Genomic DNA, 15,982 nt, shown 5'->3' with positions numbered 1-15,982 from the left:
TTTTTTTTCTCTCAAATAAAGACAGAACTGGAGCTTTTATTCTCACATTCATCCATGAATCACGGGAAATGGACATATGGGAGGAAAAGGGAGCATAGCAACAGGTGATGCTACACCAGACCCCACTAAAACCAACATGCAGCAAGACAAGAGGCCAGCCAAGAGGACCATCTGATACCCAGATGCCACTGCTGAAAAAACGCATTTCAAAGCTTGGCAGCAATTTCCTGCATCTGTCAAGTGAACCACATAAAAGACTATAGATTGACATGAAGAACCAGGCTGACAAAGAGGGCAAAAAAGAACATAGCAAATGCCAGAATCACCAAGAGAACGTGTGCCAAATGAATGTTGCAAATGCATTCATTTACTCAAGTGATCCAGGATTGTATTGCTGTTTATTAAAAATGATGTCAAAAGAAGCCTGAACTGTCTACAGAAACATGTAGAAAAGCCCACAGTTGTATCTTAACAGAAACTTTCTTTTCTTCAAGATAATGTCTTTCCACTTTTGCTTTAAAAAAAAAAAACCAATCTGTTATTTTTAATGCTTTTTAAAGATATTCACTTAACCTATGCCTATCCCACTTCTGTAAGGAAGAAACAAATAAACAAATGCCAGAGAGAAGGTGGATTTGTATGTATATGTATATGTATATGTATATGTATATGTATATGTATATGTATATGTATATGTATATGTATATGTATATGTATATGTATATGTATATATAATATGACTCTTTGGGGGCTGGAGCCATGGCTCAAGTGGCAGAGCACTTGACTAGCAATCACAAAGCACTGAGTTCAAACCCCAGTACTGCCAAAAATATTTTTTTTAAAAAGATACTTTCCATCCTAGATTTTTATGCTTGCAGCTTCTTTCATCCATGAATGACCCAAGGGATCATGAGATGCAATGAGTGAGTTGTAGCTTTGCCTCTTTTGTGCTCCCTCATGCTCAAGTTGTGGTGAGTCTATGCAGCATGACAGAGTTGTGTTGTGTATGTAGTAACATCCATGAAATGATTTTTTAGAAGAAACACTTTTTTATTAGCATGAAAAGTATTATCTAAAGGAAAATCACTAGTTCTGACAATGTGGTAAAAATATTTAAAACATGCTTGAGAAATACAAAGAATAAAGTAAATTCTGGCATGGTTTATACATATGATGTTGAATTAGATACATGGTGGAGAGTCTACAAGGTGCTTGATACAGAAACTAGAAAACATGAGTCATTAACTAATTGCAGGAATGTTCCAACCAAAGCAAAGTGGGTTTTCAAGTGAGAAAAGAAAATCAGTAAAAGCTGGAAATGTGGCTAACTTGTGGTCTATCTTTTCATGACAATATGGTTCAAGTCAAACCCAGGAGACTTTACAAACACTTCAGTGAAGCAACAGGCAAGGAAAACAGCTATGGAACAAACTGTTATTCTGAGTAGAGTTCTGAGGAGGTGATATTTCTGTGCTGTTAAACAGGAAAATCAGCAGCCATGAACCATACTATAGTGAAATCTATAGAAGACAATGTCTATAGGCCCAAAATAAGTGTTCAAAGTAGATAAATTCTGGAAGAAACTTGCTTTGAAAATATCTGCATCCAAAGAGAAGCATGACATGCTCAGACTCAAAGTGGCCAACAACAAACAGACCACTGGGAGCAGTGCACTAGCTTGTAATAAAGCCAGATTTCCTTTATGGTTTACTAAATCTAGGGTGTGAAGGGACAAAGATATGAACTTTTTGACTGTATAGTTATTTATTTGTACAATAAAAATGGCTTGATAAGACAGCCTCAAGTTCATTTCAGTGACAAATACATTAAATATTTTAGTTCTGCATTTAATTCTCCAAATGAAGTACTTGAAAAGGCCATTTAAACAATGCTTTAATATATTTTAGTATATATAGTCCACTATATGTAAAGAAGGAAATTGGTGTGTTGATTTGGAGCTTTGGAAGAGGGTATTAATGTTAACAGCAGACTGTAGACTTACAGAGAATAAGGAACGAGAACAAGAGCCATGATTTATGTAGTTGAGAGACCTGGAAAGAGCAAGGATACAGAATGGCCAGGAAGCTAATATCATCCTCAGCGTATCTTCATTTACGTCTGCTTTGTTTGAACACAGTTCCACTAATACTGAGAAAAAATACTACCTAAATCAGGGTAGTTTTTAGCAAAACTAGGGAGATTTCTGCCTTTTATTATAAGGGCTAAAATAATATTCTATCGAAAGGTAAGCAATGACTATTGGCTTACTTTCTTCTTAAAATATTCCTCTTAGTTGATTTTAATACATGCCATAGAGTGAAGTATATACAGTCATTAAAATTATCATTCAGATTTATGTTATTGATGTGATCTTCATCATAACATATGTAGTATGGAAAGTTTTTCTGAGGGCTGGGGCTGTAGCTCAATGGTAGAGTGCATGGTTAGCATGTGCAGAGTCCTGGGTTCCATCCCCAGCACTAAAAAGGACAAAAGAATATATACTTAGGTATGTATGAAAATGTAACAATATCATCTCTAAATAATGCACGAATAGTACTTTCATTTTGTCCTTTAATTTGTACTGTTATCTGATTTTAAGACCAAAATTATATTTTTCCTTAGAGTGAGAATAGAGATGCTTTCAGTTGAAAACAATAAATAGTTATCTAGTATTAAAATTTTTCCTACATCTTAGAGAACAGCAGGGTACCACAATATACAGCATAGTGTGCTTAAACTTGTTTTATAGATTTACTTAATCAACTATGTAACAATAATAGTGTTGTGGTGATATTTGCTTCTGCAGAATGTTGATATTTTTAAAGCAAATGTTTTTAAACTAGTGATATTAAATAATGAGGCCATTAAACTTAGAAATTTGACTTCCTTATTTTGAGAAATAATTCTATAAATAACTCAAAATTTCTGACATTGAATGACCTAGCTCAGTGGTGTTTGCAACCAATTAAAGTAGGCTTATAAGAGCCTATAATTTAATTAAAATTTTTTTCCTGCCAACAGGGATAATTTCACTTCTTCCTTTCCTATTTGTATACCCTTTTTTTGTTTCTCTTGCTTAATTGCTCTGGCTATTGAATATGTGGTGAGAGTGGATCCCTTGTCTTGATCCTGATCTTAGAAGAAATGCTTTCATTTCTCCCCATTCAGTTTGATGTTAGCTGATACACAGTCATATACAGCAGTCTCTTGGTATCCATAGTTGTATGGTTCCAAAAAGACCACTTCTGAAGAAAAAACACAAATCCTCAGGATGCATAAAGTTCATACTGTTTTGTAGATGCTTGATTTGATTTATTTTCCCATAACACTGCCCAACTTCCACTGACATGCCACCTTTCAACAAACCTAAAATGTTCACACGATCACTTACATTAAGCATACGATACGACCTTTTCGGCTTGGGAGGATTACTGCAACTTTTACCCTGCTTTTGGGGCACACTGTTGGTGGGAATGCAAATTAGTACAACCACCATGAAAATCAGAATGGGACCAAACTAAAATTAGAACTGCCATACAATCCGGTGATATCACTCCTGGGCATATTTCTGAAAGAACGTATGTCAGGATTCTTGTACATCAATGTTTATTGCAGCACTGTTCACAATGGCCAAGCTATGGGAACAACCCAAATGCCCTACAACTGATGAATGGATTAAGAAAATCTGGTAAACATACACAATGGAGTTTCATTCAGTCATAAGGAAGAATGAAATTATGTCATCTGCAGATAAATGGATGGAATTGGAAGACATCATGTTAAGTGAAATAAGTCAGGTTCAGAAAGCCAAAAGCCACATTTCCTCTTATATGTGGAAGATAGATCTAAAAGATAAACGTATACACAAAACCAAACATGATCATGTACACATTTATATAGAGAACACATCTGTAATAGTGAAACTACTGTATGGAATTTAGGGGAGGAGAGAAAGGAAAAGAAAATGATAGAAAGTCAACAATATCGAACTGCATTACATCTCTGCAGGTAGAGGGTGCAACGATATGTACTGAACACTGCTGAATAACAGGCAGAGGGAGGGAAGGGGTAAGGAGGAGTAATAGAAGGGGCCGAACTGACCAAAGTAAAGTATATTCACAGCTGGGATACTAGAGAAACCCCTTTGAACACTGACTTTGGAATTAAAACTGAAAGGGAGGACTGTTCAGTAGGTACAGTGTGGGGTGGTACTTGTGGAGCAGGGGGAGGGTGAATGGAGGAGATGAAGGTGAGAAAATATGGCTCATGGGCTTTGTGTACATATGTGAAATAGGATGATAATACCTCTTGCAATTGCTTTAAGTGGGATGGGGAGGGGGTGGCAAGGAGAAAATGCTGGGAGTGATCTAATCAATGTACAGTGTAAGGCTATTAGGAACTGTCACAATAAATCTGCTCTGTAAAATGGATATATACTAATAAAAATGAAAAAATGAAATTTTTGTTTTTGAAGTTTCTATTTATTTATTCATAACTCCAAGAACAAGTGAGCTTACTGAATAGCCTTTATTATTTTTAAGGTGTGATCCCTCTATACCTAATTTGTTTGGGACTTTTATTTATTGAACTTTATTAAATACCTTTTCTGCATATATTGAGATTAATGTGTTAATAAAAAGTTTAAGACAAAAAATAAAAATTTCCTGCAGCTGATGTCACATTGATAGCTTGAAAGGAGCCATAGTAGGAGTATTTCCACCACGAAATCAGCAAGCATTACAAATCAGGGCATCTCTCTTTTTTACACAGAGAACTTGTTAACCAGATTGTTAAAACAGACCAACTCATCACTAGTCTAGTTCCTAAGACTTTATGAGATACTTTTAAAAATATATCACTAATCAGTAAACATCTCATTTAACAAAAACACACAAATTCAATTAATTCCCTTTTTAAAAATGTTTTGAGCATCTTAACATACTTTCTACAAAGAGAATGAAAAATGCCTTTTAAAACAGACACAAATTGGGCCAGGCATGGTGGCACACGCCTGTAACCCCACACCATCTGAGGCTGGCCCTAGGCAAAAAAGTGGGAGATCCCATCCATTAAAAAAAAGAGCTGGGGTCATGGTTCAAGCGGTAGAACACCTGCCTAGCAAACACCAAGCCCCTGAGTTCAAACCCCAGTGCCACCACCAGAAAGGGAAAAAAAAAAAAAAGACAGATACAAATATCCTCTAATACATGCCCAAAATTCTAATATATTTACAAAGTTCTATAAAGCATAATGTCTGAATATGTGACGATGGCTGGCAATTCCTCCAGGATACTAGAACAAAACAAGATTGTGCATACTCTGTTTTCATAAGGCTTGATTCCTATTATATTTAACCATTCAATGATCTCATTGGTTTTGTTTACCATATTCCTATAAAAGATAGTACTCACATGTTTCAGACAAATTGCATCCAAGTGAAAAACTGATTATTGACAGTTGTAAAATGGCAAAGTCAGAATACAATAAATGAGACTTATCCATATTTATTCTTTTTGTAAAAAAGGAAAGTTATCAAAGATCTGCAATAAAACTCAAAGATGACACTGACAAACTATAACATTATGAATGGATTTTGTTTTAGGGATCACAAACAGAATAATATTAAAGAAAAATATAGTTAAATTATCTACTTAAATTTGTAATTTGTATTTGTAGGTATAATTTGAATGGAATATAATGGAAATAGTTGGATCAAATAAAGCAATAGAGGAATGCCAGATGTAAGACAACTTGGTAAAGTTGTAATTCACCAGAATTGATTATTTCATTACAATATGCTAGCATATTTTACCTTGCTCATCTTAGGTCTCAGGTAAGGTAAGGTCTCAGACTTCAGAGCATAGCTGAGTGCTACAAATGAATTTTCAAGTCATCATATGCAAGATAGCTTGTAAATAATAAAAATTATGGATCCATACAAATTATTTTAATATTTCATTGTATAGATTAATACAGAATACATGCAAAGTCTATTGAACATTGATTGCTGTCAGTTATACTAGAGTTTGTTTACATTAAGATGGATGTTAAACATACCTTTAGCTTATGTTCCTTTCTATTGATGATGACAGCTGTAATCTGTTGGTCCATAAAAATTAGAATAGTACAAAGCAACGCTGGAATAATAGCAGCTATGACAGTCCACCATGGATTTGGACCCAAAGGTGTAACAAACCAGCCACGATCATCTCTGGTGGGCTGAGAAAAATAAAAGCGTATGCATATTAGTAACTATATTAATGAATAGCTATTCAAATTAAGTCTTACAGATACTACAAGGAAATCCTTAATTATAAAGTGACAAGCTGAGTGGGCTACAATTAATAATAACAAGACTCATGAAGCATTTATAAGGTAGCAGGCACCATTCTAAGTGATTTAATTATCTTAACTCATTCTTCACACCACTCTAAAGATGACACAGATAAGGAAATTGAGGCATAAAGTGATATAGTAAATCATGTAAGGTCCAAAAGTTAGTAAGTAGTAGAGATGGAATTTGAACTCTGACAGACTAACTCAAAAAAATGTGTTCCCAATCATTACTATATTAAATAAAATAATGTTAATATTTACCATTTACTATTGTCAAATTTATCTATGTTTACAAATAGCATGCCATCCACTGTGCTAGAACTGAGATACAAAGACAAGTCCCAACCTTCTTTCAGTTTAGAATCACAAACAGGTGTCTGAACAGAATAATTCAATACAGTAGATTAACTTATATTAGATATGTGCACAGGCTATTGTGTGAAAATTGAAAAAGGAAAAACTTAGTCACATCAGAGCCTCAGCAAAGGGTCCTTAACAAGGCAGATGCCTGAGATGAGTCCCCAAGAAAGTCATGCTGTTGCACCCTATGAAGAATTCCCCAGCCCCTGTTTGACAGATGAGAAAACTGAGGGTCAGAAAGGGTAAGTTGCTGGTTCAAGGTCACATACCTCCTTAGTAACATGGTCAGAATTCTATTTCAAAATATTTTTATCACTTTTTAAAACCCTCTTCATGTGCAGTTCTGCCTCAAGATAACGTACTTCTTTAGGTTTCAAAATGCTTCCTTCTCTTTTAGGAGTGTTGCATTATATATAGATATTCAAACAGAGAGGAAATTTTTCAAGCAATCTTCAAGTTTCTATTTCTATGATATTTTAAAATATATTAGATAAAAATTTTAGCTATGCACTGTGCACTTTACTTACTGTTCTATTAATGTGTATTGTTTGTGTTTATGAAAATCCCAAGTACTAGGGTTACAGACATCCTCCAAATGAATACTAGATATAGAGAGATGGAGAGATAGATGATAAATGATGATAAAGTCACCTTGAAAACACTTGGTACTTGTAGTTTTGGTGATGGGATCCCAATGGCATAGTCAATTAAGACCATACACAAAATTGTAAGAAAGACAGCAAAATCACTCACTATGGATCGAACCTAAAAAAATGAAAACACTTGTCACTTGAAAGAGCTATAAATATCAAGAAAACTCAGGAACATAATCTAGAGTCATGCTTTATAAACACTATATGACATAATATCATAATATTATATTTCGTGCATACTGTAATATTACCATTAGCTCTGACAGAGCCTAAATATATATTTATGTATCTCTGTCATTTAGATGGGTATATACCCAATCTTTTCAGAATGAGAAATTATGAAATAGTTACAGGGGTGGTTATGATGCTTTCAATATTTATTTAAAATCTAAGTGTGTTATTATGGACCCAGGTATGGGAAAATGTAGAACAAATTAAGGTGCATAGCAAGAAACTGGTCGAATTCTAGGTCTCTTTTTCACACAGGTAACATTTTAATATGATACATATAAAATAAAACTATCCTTTTACTGAAAAACATAATATTTTAATTTATCCAGATATAAGTATGGCAGATGGTAATGTACACAATAGTGTGAGCAGATTTAAAATTTATTGAATAAGCTTTGGGTGAGGGGGAAGAAAGGAATCCTTTACCTTAGGGGAAGAGGAGGTGACAGAAAAAGAAGCCATCTCTGGAAAGAATAATTCTCAAAACATTTTCTCAGAATAGAATTTTTACCAAAATCTATAGCTCACCCCTAAGAAGCTCATTTCTCATTTCCTTGTTTCTTTTTTTTTTTTTTTTTGGCGGAATCAGACATTATAGGTGTTACTTTACAGTGTTAAATATTGAACTGAGCTGTTTCTCTGTTTACTTTCCTTTCCAAATATGCAGATGCAAACATGGTGGGTTAGGGGGAGGGACTGATGCTTTAAAAACCCAAAAACAGAATAGTATTCCAATGAGTCTTGCAGGGGCTTTCTGAATTTAAAAATGTAACAGTGGTTCTTCTGAGGTATCTGTCAGGTTGGAATAGTTCCCACTGTTCACTGGACAAGAAAATGACAATCAGTAATGCAATGTGTGCTTTGAATTTTCAAAAACATAAATGGGAATGTGGGAGTTGATCTTTGAGATTTGCAATTAGGAGAAAAGCCTGCAGGGCTTGAGTCCTACCTACAACCCTCTATCACTAGGTGTTTTCTTCCTCTTCACCTGCTCACTCACCACACTCCATCTCTAACCTGAATGTCCCCTGCACGAAAGTCTTTTTTTGTGGTTCCTTTCATCCCAAAAGTGGTCCTTCCTTTTGTCTTAAAGAACACAGGACTCCATAACATGATGTATGTTGTTTTATCTTAAATCAGGAAAAATGTAGCCTAAGTACCTTGGTTGGAAAATACCGGCTAGTCTTGAACTGCTTGAGGGTGGCTGACATTGTAACTGTGGAAAAGAACAGGATCACTGACCAAAAGAGAACGTCTGGGACATAGGGGTGGCCATGGCCACAGGCTCTCCCGGCATACTCTCCGTGCAATGATGTGCATTCCTGCCACATGAAGGAAAAAATGGAGCTATTAGGAAAAAGATGGACATTTTTCTTTCAGAAAACTAGCATCTGATCAATTGTAGTTAAGACTCTATGGCTATTATTCATCTATGGTTCTCACAAGGATTTAGCAAATATTACATATGCTTTTCAAATTCTTTGGATAGGTAATGACATATTATGTAAAATTTGGACATGAACCACTTTTTTAAAATTTTTATATTTACAAATTAAATTTAAATATGTTAAACTGATTTACCAATCAATATGTATTAAACCTAATAACTACCAACTTCTAAATGCTGTATTTAAAATATGATATATTTGATAATCAGTGATTACTAACATCAGACACAATACAAAAACATTTAAATACATCATTTTAGTTAATTTTCATGCCAACACTATACAGTAGGTAGATATTATTTATGTTTCATAAATGGGGGAGGAGGTTGAGAAAGTGCAGTGTCCTCACCACTGCTGGGTGGCAACACAGCTGGTACACAAATGTGATACCTGCAGTGGCAATAATTTCATATTAGAGAAGAACAGGTGTTTTAAAGAATCATCTAGTCCAAAACTGCCAAGAAAGATGAAAAAGGCAACAATAAAACTATGATACAAAATTACAGAAATGAAATTATGAGTCAGACACGAGATTCTTGAATTTAGGTTAAAGAACAAATGACCAGCCAGGTGTCGGTGGCTCATGCCGGTTTTATCCTAGCTACTCGGGATACAGAGATCAGGAGGATCAAGGCTCAGAGCCAGCCTGGGCAAATAGTTGTCAAGACCCCATCTCTAAAACCTTTCACAAAGATAGGGCTGATGGAGTAGCTCAAGGTGAAGGCCATGAGTTCAAGCCCCACTACCCAAAAAGAAAAAGAAAAAAAAGAAAAAAATGACCAAAATAATCACTACATGACTAAGCAAAACTCATATTACTATGATTTCCCTGTAGTCCTTCTGTTTGGAACTCTATTTCTAAAAGTTCCTGAAGAATCATTTCTAATTACTGTGCTAGCCATGAGGTGGCAGCAAAGTCAAAAATATTTTCTTTATGAAAAACTGAGCATTTTATAGACATTAAATATTTTCAAAGAAAAAAATATGTTTTAAAATCATTTTGGGTGTTCTCATTTTATTTTAACAATCAGATTATTAAGTTATTTCTTTTTTATTTTAAAATAAAGAAGAAAGAACAGTTTGAATGGAAAGTGAATTGTGTGATGGATGGCACAAAGAGACCCCAGAGAAAATTATCATCTAATGGATTGATCACCAAAACAGAGTCAGCTCAGAGAACTGAGCTGAACTACTAATTACTCTTCAAACACATTCTAGGTTTCAACAATTCTATAAGTTGACAAAAAATAATTTGATAAAATAAGAAATTAAAGTTGTCATGAGAGTCTTGCCCCTTGTATATGTACAAGCTATAAATATATCATTTGGGCACTGAAACAATTCTTAACCGATTGTTAGTCAAGCCCTGGAATCTCTGTATAGCAGAATGCAAATACCTTTGAAAGGTTTTAGAATACACTTCAAGTAGCTACATTATCATCTGAAAAGAAGCAAACAAATAATAAAATTTACTTGAGGCAGCAACTTTAAACCTAGATTCTTGACAAATGCTGTTAGGACACCATTATAATTGTCTAACTGTCCCCTATTCTAAACTAACTGCAGGTGCCTTTCTTGTTAGCCAAATCCCAATTATCCATGTTAAGTTAATATTTATATGCAATAATTTGACTAATTGAAAAGCTACAAAAAATTTCCTAGGCCTTAATTTTAATCTTCTTTCTCTTAAAAGTCTATACAAATATCAAAAATGAATCCTTGTATTTTCAATCTCTTTTCTTGGTCCTGTCCAGAAAGGCTTGAGAGCAACTACTAAGCAATATAATGAGTAAGCAGAATGGCAAAGTACGAAGAAGAGCTAAAAGTTGCATTGTAGGCATATGATCTATTGATTTGTATTACAGAGTTTTGTACAGGCATGAAAGTCTAAACATTCCTTGGACTTTGCTAGGTCTTTTCTCCACTTTTAAAAATCTAGAAGCTATTTAAAAATAAAAAAGACAGCTGTTGAATAGCAGCTGTCTTATAATCTATAATAAACTGCCAATAGCACACTAGTTATTTCAATTCAAAGCAAATTTTAAAATGTTATTTTTTCTTGTTTTCTGGGAAAATAGAATGGTAATTTTAAAAAGTAAAAATCATGACCTATTAAATTCAACATTTATTTACAGTTTTCTACTAATTGTACTCCCAAAACAAGCATGTATACACACACACACACACACACACACACACACACACACACACACACAGAGAGAGAGAACAAGACCTGAAATTTAGAAGTGAAAACCAAATCCAAATCCTGCTCTGTTCTTTGGAGTCTAACATATGGTTCCACTTACAATGGGTACTCAAAAAATGCTTGTTGACAAACTGATTTCTACTAATTACTCTTCAAACACATTCTAGGTTTCAACAATTCTATAAGTTGGCAAAAAATAATTTGATAAAATAAGAAATTAAAGTTGTCATGAGAGTCTTGCCCCTTGTATATGTACAAGCTATAAATATATCATTTGGGCACTGAAACAATTCTTAACCGATTGTTAGTTAATTGCTTGTGAATATTTTAAATCATGCATAGGTATTCCTTATTCCTTAAAATAGCTGATATATATATATATATATATATATATATAGAGAGAGAGAGAGAGAGAAAGAAAGAAAGATTTATATATACATAAACATAAATATAAGTATTCTAGCTTACCATAAATATTTAAATTAAATATCAAATATGTAAGAAGGAACTGTTTTTCAAAACAATTATTAAGTACTTGTCAAATAATTAACACTATGCTTATGGAAGTTTAGAAGAATCAAAGAAAGCCTTTTGATTCTTTGCCCTTACCAAGTGAGCAAAGTATAAATTATGATGCATGAGACACATAACAACTGAATAGAACAATATAGGACCTGCCAAATGAATAATACGTAAATTAAATATCATATCACTACTTTTTAAAAACAGCTAGTTATAATACCATTAGCACAGTGCTTTATTAATTAAATACTTTTGGTGATAGCAATGATTATACTGAGGAAAAGCTCAACATAAAACAAACTTTAATGATCTTCATTGTCTTAAAATTTACAAGTTTTTTTTACTATATATCATCCCTTTGGTGATAGAGGCTATTTCTGGTTAAGATTGGCAATTATCCTTTGCAAAAACTAATGAAAAATAGTAAAAAAATTCCTACCATAATATTAATACCTAAAGAACTCAAAAATTAAAGGAAAAAAAACACACCAAGTGCTATATTTGGCTTTTATAGTGAAATATTTTTTACCATTCTCCACTTGATCTCAAAACTTCTATTATTAAAATTTAACATAGTTAGCCTGACCAATTATGCTATAAATCTGTCTTTTAAAAGGCTATAATTCAGGATTTTCTACAACAGAAAGTGAATTTTTATTATTTAGCATTAAGTTATTCAGAGAGTAATTTATCATGGTAAATAATTCAGAGATGGAATTATTTGGGTTTTCCTACTTAAGGGGACATCCAGATAAGGGACATGAGTAAGAAGCTCTTTAGCCATAATACAGTTTACAAAAAGAGAATGCAGGTAGCACGACCACTATGGAATGAATCCACCACGATCCCATGTTTAAATTATGAATAAGTTCCATTCTTTCTTGTTTAGCGCACCAGTTCTTTTATTAGTCAATTTAAACAACCATGTGGAAGCAGCCTGGCAATGTCATTTTTCTTAGGGAAAAATAAATGGAAAGGAATAAACATTAACAATAAGGTAACAATAGTAGGTGAAAACTTATTCTAGAGGAAATAAGTAGGGTTAGAACAAAGGTAGTAAAATACAGCTCAAGGTAGAATTTCAAAAGGAATAAATAATTTGATTTTGATTCTGAAAGAACACATTTAATGGAGAAAGGTGAGAAAACAGGCAAAAGGACCACAAACTTTAGCAAGAATCATGCTTAGAATTTTATAATATCAGCACAAAAAGATTTCTGTGTTTTACCCATGTACTAAAGTAGTAAGTGCCTAATCAAATGAACTAGAACTTGTATTGATTTGTGCTGATGGCTATAAAATAATGGGTAGGTAAAGTGGCAGAAGGTTTGGATTGTAATGTTTGTCACTGGGGTGAAAAGAGAGGAAACTAGGATTACTCAGAATACTCAGTTTTTTCAAATTTCAAGATTTCATTCAGCAGAAGTAAAGGACACAAACATAAATGTGTAAAGAGATGCATGAATGTAGCAGATTGAAAAGAATTGAGAAGTACCACTATAAGAAAAAAAAAGAAATCATAAAGAAGAGAAGATAAAGCAAAGGTAACAGATTTAACTGTCATAGGTGAAAAGTATTTTGTTATTTCCTTTTATTGAGGGGATGGGGCTTGAACTCAGGGCTCTGTGCTTGCAAAGCAGGCTTCTACCACTCAAGCCACACCTCCAGTCCATTTTGTTCTGGTTATTTTGGAGATGGGATCATATAAACTATTTGCCCGGTTGACCTCAAAATGTGATCCTCTTGATCTCAGCCTCCCAAGTATCTAGGATTACAGCTGTCAGCCATGGGCACATGGCGCTATCACCTTTCTTGAGTGGAAGATGAGAATAAATCAGAAGCAAGGAAGCTCTGCTGAGAGAAGTACCAGAGTTTTGTTAAGAAACTATGTTCACCCAAAGACTTCTGTATTTACACTAAAATATGAAAAACATGCTCTCCCCCTCAGCACACTCTGAACAGCTGGAGCAGTATCACAGAGTCAAGTAGAAGCATTCCAGGTTCTTTACACAGAAAGCAGACTGAGTCCTGCCATATGGCTTCATTTAGGTCAACAGCACTCATATTTAATGTACTTTCAGTTCATCTCAGTCATATCTTTCTGCTTATGTGTGCCTTTAGAGCAATTCAGGTCTATGAAAAGAAAAACTGTCATTTAATAATGAAAGAAAACCCCACCTTACTATAGATAACTGAAATGGGGGGACTTAAAATTAAAACAAAGCTATCACCTTCATAATATTATGCATCCAAGAATTTACCTTAGTGGCAATAATTAACTCAAAGTATTAACAAAAGTCCTTAGAAGATATGACTCAAGATCTATGACTTGTTTTTCAGTGTTTTACTTACTGACACAGTTAGGTTCTCCCAAATTACATCAGAGGCAGAAATATTGGACTCCCTCCATTCCTTCAATGTGTCATTGCTGGGACTATGTGGCTCCACACAGCTACATCTGAAAGGGCAAAATAATGTCTTTTATGAAATAACTACCTTTAGGTTACTGTACTCAAAACACATATGTAACAAGTCCTTCTTCATCAGTCACAGCTTTCTTCCATTTGGCAGTCAAGTAGTTAGGCCATCTAAACTACTTTAGGACAAGACTACTCTAAAAATCAATATTTTTTAAGAGTATTAGACTATTAGAACAAGTGGAAAAAATGGTAAGCATCCAAATCTATTATTATAAGATTTACTTATTTTAGTTAATATTGTATAACCATATCAATTTAAACTAAAAGAGATATTTAATTCATACTCTAGAGTTCATTCATAACTTTATTATACAATTCAAATGCAAAACTAGGTTGAAGTGAGAGTACTAGATGTCTCAGGACATACTATTCTTTGCAATGAGTAACAATCTTGTTAAAAAAGAATTCTTAGTACCTACTATGTATAATAGGTGCCATGATGGATGGTAGACTGGGGTAGGACTGGGGTAGACTGGGGTAGGAGCAGCTTGAAGAAAAAAGACTTGGGAACAGTGGTGGTTTTATGTAACAAAATCCGTAATTTCAGATCACATTTTACTTATAACTTTATAAATCATTAAGAAGCAGATACAAGTAAAGATAACCAACAAATTAATGGCCTTAGATGTTACCTTAAATTTATAAACAGTTTGTTTACCAGAAATTCATCCATAAACCTACTATCTTGCTTTTCAGAATATTGGAATACTTTTTTCCCTATTTTGTCTATGGTTTATTTTCACTTTTATCTTTTTTTTAATTGTTGTGCTGAGAGTATATTATGACATTTACAAAAGTTCTTATAAAATATCTCAGACTTGAATTCATCCCATCATTCTCCTTTCCCCACCCTCCCTTCACTCCTGGAATAGTTTCAACAGGTCTCATTTTTCCATTTATATATGTGTGTACAGTATGTACACTACATACTCTCTCCTACACTCTTTCCTCCTATCCTCTCCCCTCCTACTGGCATCATCGCCCACCACCCCCTCGCCGCCACAGGACCGGTTCTGCACTTCTCAGAAAACATTTTCTTATAGACACACTCTTAAGTGTTGCTGGGCTCTAAGATAAACCAAAGGCATTAGTTAATGTCAAAGTTCATTGGAATGCTGTTTTAGTCATACTGATGGAATTACACCAGCATTATTTCTATGGGAAAATATCATAAACAGTTTCTATCTGGCAAATCTGTCTGCCTAAGTAAGAGTTTCTCTTCTATCTTCCACATCAGGAACTTAGTGTGTTTCTTTGTTTGTTTTTGCTGGTACTGGTGTTTGAACTCATGACTAGGCAGGCACTCTACTGCTTGACTCATACCTCCAGCTCACTTAGTCTGTTCTTTACCAACACTTTTTTCATTCTTCACAGAGTTATGGAAACCATTATTGCAAGAAACTACTTGAGCTGGACTGTATTGACAGCCATGTTTTTGTTGTTGTTGTTTTTTGGTTTTTGTTTTCTGTCACTCACTAAGGAGATATACCAGCCTGGTTCATGGGCCTCTAAAATGACAGTGGATTCCAGTGAGAAAGATGTTGATAAGAGTTTTTAAGTAATGGAAAATGGAAACAGTAGCTACTCTGGGGTGCTACAGAGGGAGGAGCACCAGTAAAGGGAAACATAGATACCAGAGATGCAATAATTGACATTAATCAATGATGATGGTTCCTAAATCCCAGACTGTTTACACAGTCATAGAGCACAGGCTCTCACGTCAGGCAGTGTTATCATTTCCTG

General features: G+C 34.2%; 1 protein-coding gene across 8 annotated transcripts in view; it reads right to left on the bottom strand.

Annotated features, from left to right (window-relative positions):
- The window catches only part of Slc4a10 (solute carrier family 4 member 10), a 307,228-nt gene that overhangs the window by 29,397 nt on the left and 261,849 nt on the right, over nt 1–15,982 (bottom strand). For all 8 annotated transcript variants that reach the window (XM_074070948.1, XM_074070951.1, XM_074070947.1 and 5 more), the window contains 4 exons: nt 14,112–14,217; nt 8,744–8,905; nt 7,351–7,464; nt 6,061–6,222 (listed from right to left, as the gene is read on the bottom strand). In XM_074070948.1, the coding sequence (XP_073927049.1) occupies nt 6,061–6,222; nt 7,351–7,464; nt 8,744–8,905; nt 14,112–14,217 (544 nt within the window). The remainder of the gene's footprint in view (nt 1–6,060; nt 6,223–7,350; nt 7,465–8,743; nt 8,906–14,111; nt 14,218–15,982) is intronic.

The sequence above is a fragment of the Castor canadensis genome, chromosome 4 (assembly GCF_047511655.1).
Source record: "Castor canadensis chromosome 4, mCasCan1.hap1v2, whole genome shotgun sequence".
Taxonomy (NCBI): Eukaryota; Metazoa; Chordata; class Mammalia; order Rodentia; family Castoridae; genus Castor; species Castor canadensis.
The sequence above is the reverse complement of the archived record's forward strand: the minus strand, read 5'-3'. Positions and strand labels throughout refer to the sequence as shown.